Source organism: Chamaea fasciata, unplaced genomic scaffold, assembly GCF_029207755.1.
Source record: "Chamaea fasciata isolate MVZ Bird 193981 ecotype frontalis unplaced genomic scaffold, bChaFas1.0.hap1 SCAF_1, whole genome shotgun sequence".
NCBI classification, from domain to species: domain Eukaryota; kingdom Metazoa; phylum Chordata; class Aves; order Passeriformes; family Sylviidae; genus Chamaea; species Chamaea fasciata.
Genome location: NW_027094086.1, coordinates 139,969,992 through 139,990,009, shown reverse-complemented (window position 1 = coordinate 139,990,009; position 20,018 = coordinate 139,969,992). Strand labels below are relative to the sequence as shown.

The 20,018-nt window shown below is 39.5% G+C and overlaps 1 protein-coding gene across 15 annotated transcripts in view; it reads left to right on the top strand.

Moving 5' to 3' along the window:
• The window catches only part of PARD3 (par-3 family cell polarity regulator), a 445,231-nt gene that overhangs the window by 148,875 nt on the left and 276,338 nt on the right, over positions 1-20,018 (top strand). For 14 of the 15 annotated variants that reach the window (XM_066200202.1, XM_066200148.1, XM_066200211.1 and 11 more), the window contains exon 3: positions 986-1,166. In XM_066200202.1, the coding sequence (XP_066056299.1) occupies positions 986-1,166 (181 nt within the window). Of the gene's footprint in view, positions 1-985; positions 1,167-12,011; positions 12,031-20,018 lie in introns of those variants that run through there. The other variant, XM_066200175.1, reaches the window with a different exon arrangement.

Here is a 20,018-nt window from a genome sequence, read left to right as displayed (position 1 = left end):
ATGTCTTTCAAATATTATATTATAGATTAATTTGCAGGCTGCAGGATGCTGCTATCCATAAAACCTTTTTCTCCATCTTGAAAATTAAGTTCTAAAATGAAATGTGTTTAAGAGCTGGTGTTCTCTCTTTCAGTATGTTACTAAAGATAAATTGGGATAAATTATTTGTTTTGAATAAATGCATAAAATCATTTACAGAGGAAAAAATACCTCAGATTTATAAAAAATCACCGTGATGTTTTCCTATTTTTCTTGCAGTAGTGAACACGTATTTAGCACATATTTATTAAATTGGTGACTTGGCAAAGTTCTAAATGGGACTTGAGATTTCCAACTCCTCTTAGAGAAGTTGATGGCAAACAGATACAGAGTATCTCCATAAATATGACTAAAGAAATTTTGCAAGAGAAGCCCACATATTAAGTCATAATAATAGATAATAGATCAATAGGTAGCAGATCAGTAGGTTATGACTGGTTGTGATTATAACACTTCTTTGCATTTCATCTGTAGCTTTCAATGGGTATCAACAAAACTTCTTGAATGCTTTTATTCTGTAAAACTGTGGTTTTGCTCATGATTTGACTCCGTAGTAGTGATGCATATAGAGGTGTCTAAACAGAGATATTGAATTCCAGTGCACAGGCATCAATCCACAATCAAATAGTTTTCTGCATTTCTGGGTAAGATTAAGTGGTTTGCTGGGGAAGATGCAACCGCTGCTCTCCGGACTTGGTGCCATTCTTTCTGTGTCTCACAGTGATGAGTTTCATGTCCCATCAGAGCTCTTGACCCTTTGTAGTATCCAATTAATGGCTGCTTTTCCATGGGCTGATAATGTTGTGATCTAGACATTGATCAGAGTCTCTGCTGATAGACACTCCATGCTCTTTGGTGGGAAGAAGTGATGAAATGCTGATCTGCCATGGCACTTTGACCATATTGAGGGTTTTTTTTTAACAGTAGATTAAATTGTCATTTACAGCTCGTGGCTGTGTTTGATGAGCAAGATCCACACCATGGGGGTGATGGCACCAGCGCCAGCTCGACGGGCACGCAGAGCCCGGAGATTTTTGGCAGTGAGCTTGGCTCCAATGCAGCGTCGGCCTTTCAGCCTTACCAAGCAACAAGTGAAATTGAGGTCACCCCATCAGTCCTTCGTGCAAGTGAGTAAAATGTTCTTGGTATCTCAATGTGTTTTGTCTAAATTTACAAAGATGACAAGTGCTGTTACCCATCGATGCTGCTGGGAAAAAATTATTCATTATCTGTCCTTATCGAAAGCTGATCAGAACTGAGAAACTGCATAAATGCTTCTTGCATGCAAGTAAACAAACCTGTTCTGCTTTAATAAATTATTTACAAATTGCTTTTAGGAGCCATAAGCTCCTTCTATGCTGCCAGTTTAAAATTGTCCTCACACTGAAAATCACAGCAGTATCTCCAAATGTAGTTGCTGCACAGTGTAATTTTCGGTTTGCCAGTTTTGTTCCATTTAATGAACAAAATAGTAAAAAGAAACTAAAGATAGGAGCACTTTCTACTTAACCTGTCAATGTTGCTAGGTTATGCTGTCACCTTTCCATAAAAGCACCTACTAAAATGTGCATTTACTGTGTTGCAAAAATATACTTTCAAAAGCAGAAACTACAGCCAGAAACATCCCTTTATTTTGTTTATTTCAATGTGGTGAACATTTGTTGGAAAACCACATAGCAGGAATTACTTTTTTTCACGTTCCTTGCTCAGGTAGGTTCTTTGAATATTTGAGCTTATTAATAAGAAAAAATTATGGAATGAAGTTTCCTGTGTAATTTTCATTGTTGTTAAAAGTACCATGCAAACAAGACAATGTGGGTAAGGCATTGTGTCCTTTTATCTGTAGTGTCTATAATTTTGCTCACTGAACTTTTAAAATAGGGACTCCAGAAAATTCTTTCTTCTAGCAGAAGTTAGCATTGTCAGTCCTTTGATATTTTTCAGATACATTGATTAAAACAATGTGTAATTTCCAAGAGATTGATTTTGTGTAGGTGTTTTTTTAATGGATAAAATCTGTGTTTAAGCAGTCAGGTAAAATGCAAATGGAAAAGTTACCACTCTGTTAAGTCTGAGGGGTTTTGTATCAGAATGTTTTCTGTAAAATTAAGCGAATAGCATTTAAAAATTAGCTTTCATAGAGCTGAATGTGTGTCCTTTTAAGCTATAACTATGCTTCATTGCAACACAGAATTAAATTAGGGAAGGATTAATGGCAGAATAAAGGAGTATCCTGGAGTTTCAGGACCCTTCCATTTTGCTGTCACTAGAGTATGTCACTGCTAAATGCACATCTCATTTCCATGCATAAGCCAAAAAACTGTCCTCCTTGGTTCTCGACTTAGCAGGGGTTAGAGCTGGCAGATGCATACACATTTTCTCCTTAGTGTGATTATCCGGTGTATTATACCATACATGAACTTTAGTGCATCAAAATCATATAGTACATATGAAACTCAGTGATATTTTGGACAGCTCACTTATCTCTGGTGTCATTCTGGAAAATACATGGAATACTTGGCTAGTTCACTGATTGCTAAGATGATCAATAAGGGGTTTGAGACCCTTCAATACAAAAGTCTTTAGAAATACAGAGGACTTCTGAAACTGTTGGTAAGAATTATAGCACTTTGACACTTTTTATAGAAGCATGCCCAAATAAAGTGTGTTAAACAATTTGTAATAAATATGTTATCAGAAATCAGAAATGTTCTTCTATCTATCTAATTCCTTTTTTTTTTTTTTTTTTTTTATGTTGATAGATATACTTTGGGTTTTAAATGTTCCAAACCACAGGCTTGGAATCCCAGTACAGTAATATTATCCCATATTAAACATACCTATTTCAGGAATTTCATTTAAATATACATTGAAAATGGAAATACTATCCTTATTGTATTTCCTTTATAACTTGTGAAGTGAAGCATAGCATACAAATGGTATTCTCAGTATTTCAAATAATTATCTTCTTACTGTGTAAGTTCTATTCAGCAAATAAAACCCATCCAGTTTTGTGGTAGATGCAGATCCTGATTATTACATGTTGACAAGGTCATATATCTATTAATTGGATTGGAGATGGGATACAAAATTGCTGTAATTATTGTAATTTTCCAGCTAATTGCAGGGTTGGCGGTGAATATTTTACTTCTAACAAATGAAAAACAGTATTCCGTCTGAAATTGGTTTATAGCGTTTGAGACGTTTTGTTTCACATCTCTGGTGCTGTGGCTGGCGAGGCGGGCTGGGCTCGGTGGCGGCTCCCGCGCGGTTCTGTGCCCCCGTGGTGCCGCTCACCTGCACCCTCTGCAGCAGCTCCCTGCCTTAGGCTGGGGCTCAAAGCCCGCTGAGATCCTCCTCTCTTTGTTCTGGTTGCCATGCTACCCCTTTTGTTTGTTTATAGATCACACCATCGCTCCTCTCCCAGCAAGGGAAAGGTTAGCTAGATCAGGTCCAGCTGGAAGAGTAATATTCATCTGGAGTCCCTCTTTTCCCATGCACAAACACAGCCTGTACTTTGCATGTTGGGGAGGGCGTGTGTGTGTCAAATTCAATCTTCCCACATAAACATAGAAACAAAAACGAGGCTGGCCCATTACCCCTGTGTTGTTTGGTGCTGTGAAAACAAAATTCATCGATACAAGCAGTTGATTTATTTATGTTTCTTATCTAGCTCGTTCTTTTTTACTGCTTTTCTGTTACCCAAGTTAAACTTCTTCTTGTTGTATTTCATCACTTCAGCGGCATCTTTTTTCTAAGCATACAGTACACAAGGCGTTTTTTGTGTTGTGCCTGTGTGTTTTCTGGGAAGAGCTTGGAAGCTCACTGCAGAAGATTGTTAAAGCAGACTGATGTTTATTCCCTGCTGAAATATAAACTGGAGGCGCAGGTGAAAATTGCCAAACCTAATGAGCAATTTGGCAGATAAGACAGGATGTCAGGCAGTGACAGTTCAGCAGCGGGTGCACTGCCTGAACCAAGTTGTTTGTTTCACAGTACTGCATTTAAATATTGTAAATAAAATCCCTTTTCAGCTTCATGAGATATTGTGAAAAGGGTCATCTCTTTGTCTTGTTTTTCTTCTAAATTATTTAGCTTGTTCAAGAACTAAGACCACCCTTGGTTATTTGTCTTGGTGTGATTATGTGTAACAAGTCTCTCTGAATATTTCAGCAGTTACAGTGAAAAAACATTTTTAATACATAACATTATTTGGAAAACGCTATAAGAGAGGTAGAGGGGTTTGGAGAGCTGATGTTTTTTCCCTTAAGGGTAATAAGGAGGCTTGGAGATCCTCTTTTTTCTTCAGCTGTTTAATGGAAGGGTATTGAAAAAATGAAGCCAGATTCTTCTCACATAGGCACATTGTTGCTGGAGACAAGCACAAGTTTCAACAAGGAGAAGGCCAGTTGGAAATAAGGAAAACCATTCTCACCTGGAGAGCCAAACAAGCTGCTCAGAGAAAATGTGGCATCTCCATGTGCTTGCAGGTGGGCAGAACTTGCCTGAACATGGCCCTGAACAGCCTGATCCACCTGGTCCTTTTTTGTGTGGACTGATTAAACCAAACAACCCCCAGAGATCTCACCCAACCTTTGTAATTCTGTGATTACAAATATAATTAATAAAAGTAAATGATTTGCTTCTCAAAGCTATTGCTTGTAAAAGTGAATGATGTCCACAGTGACATATTTAGCAGACAGGTGTACAAGCATATTGTGCATGTACAGCTTTCCACCCTGGTTTGTATTGTACTGCTTTGTGCCAGTGTGACACAAATCAGCTGCCTGTGCATTTTAGAAGACTGCTGCTATTGTTTTTAGGATGTGTTGTAGGTGCTTCAGTTCCTTGAAAATGAGATATGGGGTAATTGTAAGGTTCTCCTAAAGGCTGTGGAGGGTCAGTATCTCCCAGAACAGTGGCCAGAGAGCCTAAGAAATTACTAACAGCTAGCTGGAATTGGTGCACTCCAGTGAATTATATGCTCAGGTGATCTGAATCATATATTTTAGCAGGACTCTCAGCATCAATTTCTTATTCAGGCCGCAGAACCAGACCATGAAAAAAAAAGTCTAGGTGAGAGTATTGTGAAGTGAGTGCGCAGCTGGCTGTGAAGATGTACTAGAGGTACAGAGAAGCAAAATTGCTGCAGCTTCACATCATTGTTTACCCCGAAGTGCGGCTGTTGCTTTAAGGTTCCCTGTGTGCAAGTGTGCTCTTACCCTGCAATCAGCACAAGTTTATTCCTCACAGGTAAGAGCATGCATGCAGACTTTCACTGGGAATTCATTGCTATCATAAAGGTCCTGACCTTGAATTTGTGTCTCTTTCTCTGCTTTCTGAGTAGTATTCAGTTGTTCACTGACGAAATAGTAGGACATATCAAGTGTAGTCCCAGAGACCCCTTTTAGTTTAAGGACTGTTTAGTATTTCATTAAATCTGAACTGGAATATAAAGTATTGCAGGAAAAGCTAAGATGGAGTTTCAGGCACAGTGTTTCAGTTCAGCATTGACTTTTGATACATTTATAAACTGCTTTGAAATCAGTGAGATGGGCGCAGCCACTGCATCTAGGAAGGAAAAGGTAATTTGCAAAGCAGTACTAATGAGCAGCAAAGTCCACAATACTGGTAGAAGGACGCTGGCAGTATGCTGCATTGTTACGCCCTTCCATCAAAGGAACAAAAGCACATGCTGTTGTGGGCTCGCTGTAGTGAGCAGGAAGGCTTAAGTTGGAGTGACCAGTTGTGGTGCCAGCCATGGAGAAATTCTAGACAAGTTGGAGAGAGTCAAAGGAGAGCAAAAAGAATAAGTTGCTTTGGAGACTATGATGAATTGGTAGGACTGGTTTATTTAGTTAAGGAAAGGTAAAAACTGGTAGGATCCAAGTCTTCAAATGTGTTGATATTTTTCTCATTCTTCCTCTCTGATAAGAGAAGGAGAGTTGGCATTTCCTGAGCAAAAGCCATTTTTTTGTAACCCACGGGGCTAAAAAGCATGTTTACACCTCATGTAGCAAGGCAGTATTTGTGGGAATGGTTCAGAGGCAGGTTCTGCCTGCTGCTGATCACTGTCCTGTGCTGTGCTCTGAAGCAGGAGGGCTGCTGGGAGCAATCTGTCCTGTTCCTGCCTAAGCCATTGGGTTGTTTGGTGACCCCAGCTGAGCCATTTCTTGCATCCGTTGTAACAGTGTGTATGTCTTTGCATCTCAGATTTGAGTGTTCAAAAAATCCAGTGCTAAGCAAGCCATTTAAAGATGGGAGTGCTTAAATGTGTGAATTTCAAGTACTTTAAAATTGCTTTAAATATGTCACTTCACTAATTTGATACAAGTATTTATCTAGAGTCCCAAATATATATTCTGAGAATTAATATGTAAATATTTATAAGGCAAGGGCTTTGGTTTCATGTTTTGGAGCACTCTATGTTAGTGTGTTGATAAAGAACTGCAGAGGTGAGTTCATATTTGTTCTGGTCTCAAAAATGATGATCGTTTCAACTCTCTTTCCCTCATATGGCCACTAGAAACTTCCATTCTTGTTTATGTTTCCTTGACTCTTAATACCACTCTGAGTCATCTTTATATATGAAAATAAAAATATTTTCAAATGTTGAAGAACTAAGGAATTGAGAGATTAGAAATGGAGGAAGAAAAAGATGAGTTCATCAAAACCCAGATGTTAGGAGCTTTATCAAATCGAAGTATCTCTAGGATTAAATAGCTGATTACAAAATATAAAATCATCCACATTTAGAATGAAAGATTAGGGCTTTACAGACAGTGTTTGCTGAAGTCAGGGGGAGGTTTTCTACTCTCTGTCGAGTTTTGGATCAGCTCAGCCTCCCATGGTGTATCTCCTTGGTGACCTTCATTGGTGTTCAGATGCCCATCGTTCCAGTGGAGTTCCAGGAATGAGATACAAAGGATTTCCAAACCATCATTCCCACTGTTACTCCCTTGTCATATTCTCCTAGGTTTCTTTTACTGTGTTAGATAATACAAAAAGAACCCTGAACTGAGGCTTGCACCTCAGCTGTTAGCATCTGAATAAGGAAGGTTTCTCATGCATTGGAGTTTGAGAAGATTTAGCAGAGTCTATTTCCTCACCTTCTGGTGCTCTCACAGTTCGGGAATTCTTATCACATTTTATCCCTAAAGCTCTGTGAGGGCTATGATTGTTTAAAAGCCAGAGTTATTGAGTCAAAAAATCAGTACCAGGTGCTGCTTTCTTCCATGAGACTAAATTTGATCTTTGTACAGCACAGTTCTGACTTGAGTGATCTCCAGTTGGTGTTTTCTCCAAGCTTAGTGCTCTGCTGTTAATTTGGGATTGTTGAGCAGTTTAAAAACCATGTGTTTTTGATGAGACTGTGACACGTTTGTAAAAACAAATGGATTTTAAACTGCTTAAGTTTCTAAATTAACCTTTAATATCTTCAATCTTCTTGGTATACCAGCAAGCAAAATACTGTTGCTTCTAGTGGGATTTAAAAAATCCCTGAAACCAATAAAGTAAAAGATTTTAGAACTTACTGATCCTCTAGGGGAAACCTGAGTAATTGTGGTGCATTTCTAGGTGTTATTCCATATGTTATTCCATATTACACGGAGTAATAACGAGAAGTAATATAAAAATAGTATTGTATCTGATACCTGGTTAGAGATATCAGGTAGCTAGAGAATATAGTACAGGAGAGATAATAAGGAAGGGTTAGGAAGATGTAAGTATTGAATTTGAATAGTTTAAGAAGTCAGGTTTGGATATTAGTCTAAATTTGACATCTTAAATAGATTTAATGATCACTTGAACAACAAGCTATTATGGAAATCGGAGTATTCTCAGAATATTTCAGTACTCATGTGGTGGTTGTTGGGTTTTATTTTCCCTTTCTTTAAACAAAAGGCAACTTTTTCCTTAATGGAACTCTTATTTTGTGTATGCAAAAATGTGATGCCATTTTATCCAATCATGCTGCAGTGTAGCTGCTCAAGTCTGTCATATTGTGGTATCATGGGTTCAATACTATTGAGATGCAGCTATATGTTTTTTTAAAGATTTGTCATCACACATATCAATAAGTATTACATCAGTAAGTGCAATAATTCTTAAAATAGATATTTTCTCGATTGCTCCTCTGTTTCTTGTAATTTCATTATAAGCAAATGAGGAGCACAGTGAAGGCAAGGAACATGAATCTGAAATGAGTAGGGAATGCTTTCTCACAATACAGACAACCACTCTGAAATTCTTTTACTCTATGAAGACATATGTACATATTACATTTTTTTTACCCAACAGTTTCTAAAACCTTATGCAGTATTTATAGATACTTGTTCTGAAATGTGATAAAACAGTATGCTTCAAGGCATCCTTAACATCTAGAGCCACTATTCTGCAACAGTAACTGGTATCCCAGTCGTGTTTTGCTTTGCTTTGAGGCAACAGAAATGGTCTTTGAAGGGTTGTGAGTAGTGGGCAACTGACATTAATTACTCACAAGAAATCTTTCAGCAGAGGAGGATGCAAACTTTATCAAATGTACTTAATTACTCACTTGGTCCTAAGCAGGCTGATCTTGTGGGGTTGGTGTTTTAGGGCTAGTGAGGAGCGGTGTGTGCTGGGGGCTCTGTGCCACACCGTCTGTGGTGCTACCCTGTGTTCAGTGCATCACCTTGTGCATGTCTCCCCCTGCCAGAAAAACATGGATATTTTTTGATCACAAGCCTAATGTTGTATGATATTACACTTTAAGCATATCCTTTATTAGGCTAAACTTTTACTACAGTGTGAGAATTGTTGCTTGCTTTTGTTCATAATTCACAAGGGATCTTCTTGCTCTCTTCCTTATTACATTTGCAGCACATTAACACACTCTTGTTTTTTTTTTTTTTTTTTAGATGGGGATGTGTTTTGGAGATAGTCCATCTCTTTGGGTGATTACTGGGAAAAAAAGTTGCTTTAAATTCTATGTCTTTTGACATGTTCCTTTGAGGGGGATGAGAGAGAGACAGATGGCTACTAGTTGAATAGGGTTGTTTTTTATTTACTCTCATGCCCTGAAAAGGACTGAAACATGATATTGAAATAAAGGAGTGGGTGAGAAATAACTTTCCATTAATTTATTGCCTTATTTCATACTTGAAACAAAGACAAAATTTGTTGTTTCTCTTACCCATCTCTTGCTGTAAATCTTAAATAAATTATGCAATTAAGCTGAATGCCAGCTTCAGAATGCTCTGGGTTTATCATAGGGGCAGATGGAGCATTCAGGGTGAGAATAAAGTGGATGTATTTAGGAAAACTTTCCTCGTTTTTTCACTGGATGCTGTGGAGGTGACAAGCACAGCTTCAGCCCATGGAGCTGTTCTGAGCTGAGAACCAGGGAGAAGTCCTGCTGTCACAGCTTGGCCTGGCTCGGGGTAGCTCAGTGTCCCCAATACTCTGCAGGGGAGTATTGGGACCAGTGACCCTCAGCTCAGCTCCCCTCCTCTGGCACTGCAAGGACAGATGGGATCCCACTTCGTGACACAGTTGCCACCTTGCTTTAACTGCCTGGGCTGATGCCAAAGCTGGGCTGTTTGGGGTTGGAGTGAGTGTGAACTCGAGCTGTGTTCCAGGTCTGTGTTTCTAGCCTCTGTTATGGATTTAGGCAACTAATTCTACCAATAGATTAGGATTGACAGAAAGTAGAAATGGTTGTATATGTAGACAGGGAGTTGGGGTCCATGTGGGTTAACAAACAAAAGCAAACAGTGGCACTTAGGTTAAGTTAAAATGTTACTACTGCTCCCGCGCATACAGTAAAGGGTTGTACAAAGACAGCAAGAGCAAACTTGCATTAGCTTCCAAATATTGTGCATGTGAGTCAGAAACGAGGCTTCTCGAAGCAAACTTTAATCAACCATTAAAACCTTATCCTGAGGCACTGGATTTGTTTCAGTTCTCTGTACAGCACTCTTCATATTCACAACTGAAAGTAAAGTTGGACTCTTGCAATTTCTGGGCAATAGCTGATTCAAAGCAGATGTGATGGATGAGGATAATACCAACAGACTTCAGGTTCTGCATCTGAGCTAAATGCTTAAGGCAACCCAGTTTCTTATTCTTGGACACCTTTAGGGTGCTTTCATCTGACCTGTTTTGCAGCTTATTTCAGGGTGGAATGGATCATTGGCTACACTAGGTGCACTGGCTAATCTCTCTTGTTGGGAGAGAAATGGACCAGTTCCAAAATACTTGCTGTGAATCCTGTTCTGCCTGTGATTTAACTCACACCGGGAAAATAAATTCTTACATGAATGATTAAAAGAAAAAGTTATCATGAAGTAGGATGTTGCCTTTGTTAAGGCAAATGACCTTAAAAAAGGTCATTTGCAAATTTGCAAGAGAAAGGCTAAATGGCATTTTACAAAGCAAACATCTTCTCAGTTTTACTTACTGACCAATCTTGCATGGCCCCAGGAAGTTCCTATACAACCCTAATTATGCTTGGGAACTATATTTGGGTTGTTGACAGTATGTCATGAATGCAGAAAGTCCCATGTTCATTTTATTTTCAGAATAAGATTGGGTTTGAGACACGTTGATGGAATTCTATGGTTAAACCACCAGTGCCATCTGCCTTGCGTCTGACACTGGTATCTGGTCACTTTGTGGTGCTGATCCCAAACGGGTAAACCTCTGCAAAGGGGCAGTTGTGCTTTTTCTTACTGTGTGTTCTCAGATGTTGAGAGGTGCTGTGTGGCACTGAAAGCCAGCCCAAATGTGGAAGAATAAACATGATGTGGAGTTAATGAGGTCTGAAGCATGTGAGTTGTTTTCACTGCTCTGTGCAGTTGAGTGTCTCTGTACCCCACTTCCTCACACACTGTGGAGAGCGTTACAGCCATCCTGCCTTTCCTGATGTTCAGGGTATCCTGTCTCCCCATGGACTTGGGAAAGTTCTCTGTGTACACACTCTGCCTCTGGAATGGGAGGCTGTGTAAAGGATCATCCCTCAAATATAGGCTATTAAAGTAAATGCATTTGCAAGTTTACAGACAGAATAATGATGGACAACAACTGCTGAAACTGTTTCAAATGAAATAGCATTTGAAAGAATGCTGGCAGTTCTTTTTAGTAGATTATAAAAGAACAAAATTATGTTTATCAGTTTCTAACAAGTTGAAAAATGGACACATGTGCCTTGTTAACCAGCCGTATATAATACACAAATAAGTCTTTCAGTGTTTTCAGTAAGTCCTGACTTGATCTCTCTGTTTTGGGGCTTTTTCAGAGGTTTTCTGCATATGAAAGCTTTCTCTACCAAGTATAAAAATGACGTTAGCTTCTTCTATTCCAACCCATTTTGAGCTCTGATTTTTAAGATTTTCATTAGATGACAGAGAGATTGTAGGTCAAACGCTGCCTGACTTTCACAATGATTTCCATCTGAAGGGTCTTACATAGTATAGTCTCTTCATGTTTTATTTAAAATTTTAGTTGGGCTCTTGACTCATAGAAAAATAAATAAAAATGAAGGTCTTACTGCAGTGAAAAAACCATGAAACCGCTCTGTCAAATGAACTGCATGACATTTATCCATGGGAAATATCCATTAAGTGAGTGAATAAAGTTGCTGCTCTAGTTTGACAGAGTAGGCAATATTTCTGTAAGCATTGTACATGTAGGTGATTTACCTCTACCTCTGTTTTAAGTTCACCTTTAAAGTAATAAAACACAAGCGGGCAAAGTCTTCCCGTAATCCTGCTTTCACATAGCTCTTTGTTATGTTGCTTAAAACATAACATTACAGTGTAATAAGTATTTTCAGTTCTTCCACCCATAAAGGGTAGGGGGAAAATCTGTTTGCAGTTAGTGCTGGTACTGAGATATTATTTCTGGTTTGTGCTTCGGCAGTGACCGGGGGAGCAGGACGTGCAGCCGAAGGCTCGAGGAGAGGTCACTGCCAGGGTGCTGCTCCAGGAGCTCCAGGAGGAGAAGCCATGTGTAAGCAGCAATGGAGGGAAGGAGGAGAAAGTGGAACTGTTTTAAAACCTATCGCCCAAAAAGTGCAGGGTGAAAAAGCTTCAGTGAAACCGCAGCTGGGAGTACTCATAGATGTTTGTTTGTTTTAGCTTGGTTGTGTATTTCTTCTGTTAGCTGAAGACTTTTATCCCAAACTGTGTGTCTTGGCAGCTGCTGTGCAGTAGTGTGTTGTGGTGGTGGCAAATCCAGAGAACCCGTAGAAAATGGGGGTACCAAAGCAGTGCATGCTTGAGCCCTGTCCTCAGTGGTGCTGGGAGTGAGCGGCTGCCCTCTGAGGGTGCGGGCGCTGTGTTTGCTGAGGGTCACTGTGCCCAGAGCGTGCCCCAGCGCCCAGGAGGGAAGCAGTGCTTGGAGCAGTTCATGGCTTGCTGGGCTGGGACCCTGCAGTCCCTGCTGCAGCTCATTGGGTGTGTGCCCGGCAGAACGAGCTCCGGGAGAGCTGAGCCTGTGTGTGTGACTTCACTGCTGTATGGAGATTCCATGTCGTTCCCAATGGCTGTCACTGCAGGGGAGATTGTAATGCAGCTGTTTATGTGCTGTTTGCCTGGGTGGCTGCTGGGGTACAAGCCAGCTTCTAGGAGTTTTCATTCTGTGTTTTATCAGAATGATTTCGTGCATGTGAATTTTTTGCATGAGATTCCTTTTATGGGATGAGTTGAATATTAAATTACTCCTCAAACCCTGAAGGCAGTACATCAGATTCACTCATCCCAAGCAATTTGTGCTATGCTGTATGTACCATATCCTAGGTTCAGTTTCTCGGTTTTCCCAGGGCTGAGATTTTGCTCCATTTGTTTCTATTTTTCTTTTTCAAAGTTGGAATGTTTTGCTATGAGTGAAAAATATTTTTAATGTAGTATTTTAATTTGCTCTTGTGTTATGGGCTTCTATTCCACCCTCCCCTTATCCAGGTTTTGCCAGATGTTTTAAATATCTTCTCAGTACATATGCTTTCAAGGTTTTTCTGCAAATCCAATTGTGTTTAACAGGCACTGAGTCCTTGTGAATCAATGTTGTGTTTTTCTCTTCTTTATGCCTCCCAGATCTGGCAGATGTCTGCAGTTCTAGAACAGCAGGTTTTCGGTGTTTTTTGTATGAAAGCAGATAAGATTGGTACATAGTTAGAATTTCCTCAGAAAGGATCAGCGTTTCAGACATCTGTGGGAGGAAGGTATTTCATTGACCACATGTTTTAACAGCATTTTTGCAGCATTAAGTTTAGTAAGTAATTAAATCCAATAATTCATCTTAAACTGTATCAAAAGGCTTTTGTAAGGAAAACTGTATTTTGTGGGGCCTTTTTTTTGCATTTCCTCTCTCGAAGTCCTTGTATGCGTGACATTTAACCAAATACAGTGTTTCATTTGTCTTTCCTCGGAAAAATTTCTTCAAGTCATAGTTTTAGCTAGAGGGATGGTAATTTTCATCCATAGATACATGTGGGTAATTCAGTTTTATTTTCCTTTTGACTGGCCCAATTAAATACATTTGTTTCATTTTAGTCATAACTATTCTATTACTTTCACTGCAATGTAAACTGTTTGTCCTGGGTTTCCTTCCTTGTTTTTTTTCCCTCACTGTTTTTTCTGTCATTTGCTTGTAAGATACCTGAAGGGTCATTTTTAACAGTGAAAAGTGACGAAATGTCAAAGGTAGGGCTGCTGATGGAGGCTCTTTGTCTGCTCTGTGCTTTCTGTCTGTAGTTATCAAGCTACAGAATGTGAGATGCTCAGCACGTGTGATGGGATGAGGCTTTAACCCCAGAGAAGGTTAGCTGGTGACTTGATGTTCCTTCCTTCTGTTTCCATTTGCTGACTTCCAGATTGAGAACCCGGTGCATCTGGGTTAACTTGATGCCTCATGGAAATTTTAGAAAGGAGACAACCACTTTGTATCAGCCTGTGATCAGAAACAGAAGGAGAATGGAAAAGAGAAGGCATGAAGAATTAAAGAACAAAGATGCGTGGATCAGAAAAGGGGGGAGGGGGGAGGGCAGGAAGAGGAGCTAGTGGCAGGGAATGCTTGCCTCCCTGGGGACAAATAAAAATGCATAACTGTTTCCTTGATGTTACTTTGCTGTATAAACAGTTACCCTAGGACCCATGTAAATCATGTATGACTATGAGAAAGAAAGTGAGTAGGTTGCTGCTGCCCTCCTGCTCACCCTTTCTCTTTGCAAAACTCTCTGTAGAACCTGAGACCCGGTCCATGCCAGTAACCAAAGAAAAAAAAAACCCAAAAAATTAAAGACACAAAAAGGAAGGATAATCCCACATGATTATGCTTTTGTTAGTTCTCAGGTGTTAATCACAAAATGAAAAATGGTAGTGTGTAATGTTAGATTTGTGTAAGTGCATGATGACATTTTGAATTACCTTTCCTGAAACACAAACTCTGCATTGTCTGACATAGAAGACATTCACTGAATTGTGGAGCTTTAAAAATGACACTCCTGGCGCTTTGATGGATTCTCTGTCTCCTAAACTCTTGAAATTAAAGTCAATATTTTTCTGTATTTCCAGCAGAAGTTAAAAGACTAAATGCAGACATTATTGCATGGTGTACCTGGGCTTATATAAGTGTTTGACAGGATGATCACCGGGTGTCTTCAGGATTTGAGTTATGAGTCTTGTTTGGAGTCTTGCAGTAGTGCTGCAATGCGCGTAGCAAATGATTCTTTGCATAACTTGGCCCTATGCTTTTCTCATTTTAAGATTCTTCTGTGTTTGTTTTCTTAACATTTTTTTGGTGCAGTTTTTTCCAGCTGCACCCTCTCTTGTTGTTTGCCTTGTCCATTGCCACTAATTCTGTAGTCTTCCCATCCTGTCTGCCACAGAAATCTGTATATACTGCTCCAATACCCTTTGCTCCTGAAACCCTCCAGCAGCCGGGTTTCCTATTCATCCGTACCCTACATTTTGTTTGTAGGTGGAGTGTGTTCACTTGGTTGGGTTTGTTTTGTCTTGCTTTGTTGTGTGCTTTGAATTTTTTAAGGATTAAAAGGAAAAAAAATATTTTAAAAGGATTTTCTGCATTTGTTTTTTGATTCAGCTCCTCCTTGGTGCAGAGGAAGTGCAGACTAAGGAGCATGGACAGCATCTGGTTGAGTCACCATGGCTTGGGCTGGTCTTGTTCTCCTGTGGGACTGGCTAGTCAATCAGCTGCCACTGAGGAAACTGAAGCTGACAAAAATTCTGGATTAAGTTTTAATGCTTTCTTGGCCCTTTTAACAGAAACTGATCTGTTTTGGCTCAGCTAAAAAAATGGATGTTTCTAGCCCTTTTCTTCTCAGAGTATTTATTTTCTTTACTGTACTTCATGGCCAACTGCTGGCATAGCTGTATTACAAAAAATTCCAAAGACTGTATTTTGCAAGAATGGCTTCAAGTGTGCTCTGGCTTAATTAGTAGGAAAAACCAGCTTACATCCCTGGCTGTATTAGGGGCTTCATGCTGTTTGGTGTGACTGCTTATTGTTGAACATTTAATGCAGAAGACGGTTTACCTGACAGATGTGGTGGGGTTTTTTGAGAGAAAAATAGGTTAAATATGTAAGTCACCACATAAATGCTGAGTATGATTATAAAATGCAAAAATGATGATACAGAAATCTCTGAGGAGAGCCATGCAAGACTGCCTGTGGGCTTAGGATTTTAGTCCTTTGCTTTTACTGCAAGAGGCTAGAAATGCTTATGCAATATTCATTCAGGATATACAGCAAATTGGCATTTGGAAGCATTCAATTTTCCTCATAATTGTTCTCCATTTACTTGGCCGATTATCAGTAATTTCAGGGAATTAAAGATGCTCTTTTTAGAAGTTTCTAGTGAACTCTTTAGAATTGTCAAACAATAACAAACCTGCCACTTAGGCAGCAATTTTCCCTCTTGCTGTCCTCACGCTGATGTTAGATTGCTGTTTGGAAAGGCTAGACAAGTGAACTGCCATGTAGTAAATCAGCAGGAAAATTTTTTCAGGCTCATGCTGCTGAGTGAGTTTTGATCCAAGAATTTTTGTGTTTGTTTTGTTCATGCAAAGACTTTAATCCTTCGGTTTGAGAACGGAGAGGTTGGTTTTCTTTGATAGCAAATCTGCTAAAGTGTATTTTGTTAAAGAACTTAGTATTATATTTTTGTGGATTAAGCTTGTTATCCTTCAGTCATCTCTAGGTGAATCCCACCAGAATGCAATTCAAAGCGTATGATGTCCAGTTCTTTCCTTTTCCTGTGCTGTAGTGTGAAAAGGGAAACAAAATAATTAAAAACCCCTCAGGAAGGGGGTTGGGAAGTGCCGTTTACTGGAAAGGTGGTGCTCTGTCCTCTCAGTCTGTGTCACAGGACTTCCTAAAGCACAAAGTGTGCACAGGGACAAGAACTGCAAAATGTCTGTGGTCAGAAAGGGGACTGTTTTATGGTGATCTGTGACAGCGTGATCCAGTGGCCCGGTGAAGATATTACGCACCTCCCCGCATGTTTTGGATGTGCTGAGCATGATCTTCTCTCAGTCTTATGATCTCTGCCTCTTCCTTTCTCCTGGAGTTGGCCGGCCAATGGACCAACATCCCAGTGCTGCCCCTGTGCCAACCAGGAATGAGGAATGTGGACATCTGAATGTGTGTGGGCTTGGGTAGTTTTGGTTTCCATTTCCAGCCCTGCTGAGGTGTTGCTGCTGAAGAGGAGCAACAGAGCTGTCCAAGATATTTAACTGCTCTTCTCTCAGCTATGTGGAAACAGCAAAAAATTCTTTACTTTTGATAGGTGGTTTTAGTCCAACATTTGTATTTGAGATAACCCAGCTGCTTCTGAGGAACGTGAGAGCAGCCTTCCTTTGCACAAATGGTTTTGGTCATCTCAGAAAAAGCACATACATCAGTTTGGTTTATTTTAATCTTCCCTAAATTAGAATTGCCATAGTAGTCACACAAAAAAAGTACCATGGTGGTTGTATTCCAAGAGGTGATAAAAACTGAGGGAGGTTGGTGAGGCCTGCTTGGTGCTGGGCACGGAACAAGACGCAGCCCAATCCGTCCCCCCTTGAGTGTTTCGTGATACCTGCAGCCAGGAGTTGTTCCTCCCTGAGCGGTCTTTTGTCTTGTTGGCTTTTGCTTGATAAAACCCCCCACTTTTATTGGAAATGTTCTGTTGTGGAAGAGGTGGAATACCCTCCATTATTAAGATTCAAGCGTCAATTCCCACATATGCAAAGTCTTGGCTTCCTTTTTAAAATTGTTGAGAAGGTGTGAATTTTGTATGTGTTGCATGAGCAATGGCTAAGTTTTTTCTCCTAAGTTTGAACTTGAGGATGAAAATGCTAAACATCCTTTGGAAGTATTTTCAAAAGCTTGAAAAATGCATAAATCAAAATCTGATCTGACCAAAAAAAAAAAAAAAAAGAAAAGACCTCTGTCATGAATTAATAACTTTTAAAATAGTTGTAAAAATTCCAGAGAAGAACACAAAGTAACGAACTTGTCCTCAGAAAACTATTTCGTTTCAGAAACATTTAAAGAAGTATGTTTTGTGTTTATGTGAATGATATGAAAAATAATGTTTTACTTTTTCTATTGACAAAATTCCAACTAAACATCATATGTATCTGTATGAATACAAGTCTACTTTTCTGGAATGACTTTTTAAAAAACATCTGCAGGAGCATTGTCTGTTTTAGGTAGCCTTTGTATTTGTAGTGATGGGTAAGTATCTTAGATGTTATTTAATGCAGTAGATTTTTGACGTCTCATATGAAATATTAAATACACTAGCTTTCATATAGTTATAAAAATACTCTGCCTTCAGAGATTGCACAAAGGTAGCTAAACAATAATAATGTGTTTTTCTGCTTTCTTTTTTTACATAAAACACAAGGTAGCTACTTTTATTAACCAGTAAAGTGGTTTTTAATCAGAATCACCATATTTAATGTAAAAATGGTGTAGAATGAGAACATTGTGAGTAGATTTTCAGATTTTTAACTAAGCACTTCAAAAACCAGAGGTGGCTCCTGCTGGAAGCACACTGACTGTGTGGTGCACACTGCAGAGAAGTTGGTGATCTGTGAGACCCTATGGGTGTTCTTCCACTCACAGTTGTTTGTGCATCTTCCTTGTGTTTATTCTGTGGATGGCCAGGTGTTTTGCACAAGCCATGTAAGGATGCATGGAATGAAAATCAATATGATAGGAAGGTCTTATTACTAGGAAGTGTTCTAAATTCTAATTTAATATAAAAATGATGATAATAAGACTTGTTCCCTAAACCCTTTGCCCTCAGGTAGGTTAAAGAAAGAGCTCCACCAGTACAGGAAATGTCTCCCTTCTCTCTGTGGCTTTCTTTTTAGTGGTTATGAAAGATAACTTTCTTTTGAGGAGTGGAAAATTTTGGGCAATTGCATTCCAGAGAGCATTTATGAAGAATTAACTTAAGCTTAAAGTATTATTACACCGAATTTTATTTTTGGTTATAACAGGAGCATCTTATGGATATGCAGGTGCAGGGTGGCTAGGGGAAGCCCGTGGATGCTGAGGACTGGATGCCATAGTGCCCTTACAGCTCTCCTGTGCATCCTGACTGGTATCCCAGTGCAGCTGGGGCACTTTGCTAGGAAAGTAGCTCTTCCTTTGCATCTCCATGTTGGAAGTTGGATGGAGAGTGACCCTTCTGTATTCCTGCTTTGCTCCTGGCTACATTTTCTTGTGGACTGAGGTTGTTAGCTTTGACACTGTGGGGCTGTGTCTGGATGTGTGGCATTCAGGGAAGTGAGCTCTCTGTCCATCAGCCAAAGTGAAAAGTAGCCCTGGCCATGGACTCATGGGAATTAGAACAACTGTAGTTCCTTTGTTTTCCTGTTTTTCCTTCTGTCCATCCTCAGCAGAGATTTTGTTTACTTATAATCTTTCTGCAGGGAGGTCTTGGGAGAGAGCAAGGTGCACAAGTGCACAAGGTGCTTCTCTGGGCTCAGGTGCAGAAGAAGCCAGTTGGTTGCCAGACCAGTTGGAGCAACGTGTTTTCTTCTGCTTAGTGTAGAGTGCAGAGAGGAGTTTTGCAGAGTAGTCTTGTCCGGCTGACTACTTGCAGGGCATTTCCAGGATAACCTGTCCTGGGCTATTGATTTTCCATGGAATCTGTTGACGTTCCTCATGTTTAAGCAACAACCTCCAATTACTCATGCTAATGGAAGAAGACAAAGTAAAATATACTGGTAGTCCACTCTGTTTCTCATTTCAGTGGATCAGTATATTTTGGGCGACAGAAAAATAACTACCTTATTAGTCTCTTTTGAAGAATGAAACAAAATGAGAATTCCTTAATAGCATAAAATGAATAGTACTAATAATATTAATAACAAATATTTATAGATTTTGTAAAATAAAATTTGTCTGCTTCATGTGCCCTCTCTGCATGCAGATACTTGAAATTACTGTAGCACATTTTAGGATGAGACAAGGAGGGAGCCTTGTGGTGTGGAAACAGCTTGAAAAAGTTAGCTGCTGGGAATCTGACAAATTCTGGCACGAGGTATATACCATAGTATTTCAGTAAATATCTTCTGTTAGTTCTGGCTAAAGCTGTTTCTCCACTAAGAAAGACGATCTTCATCTCTGGGCTAGAACCAATTGCAAATTCTAATGAAATTTGGCAACAGCAAGCATGAAAAGTCATTGATCCAAAAATTCACGAACTGTCTTTCATGTAGCAGGATTTCCTTTTGAACCTCAGTTGAAGCTCTTTCTATTGGTTTATTCTTGGTTTTGAACTTTCAGGAATAATTTTTTGCTCTCTTCAGATGTGGCAATGTAAAATAAAAAAAATGGAGTGAGAGGCACATAATTAAGCATGCAGTGTAACTGCATGTTTCTAGGGCTGTAGAAGGAGAGGAATGGGGGAAAATAAAACCAGAGGGGAAATAAAAATCTAAAAAAAAAAGAAGAAAAAAAGAAGACGTTACCGGAGT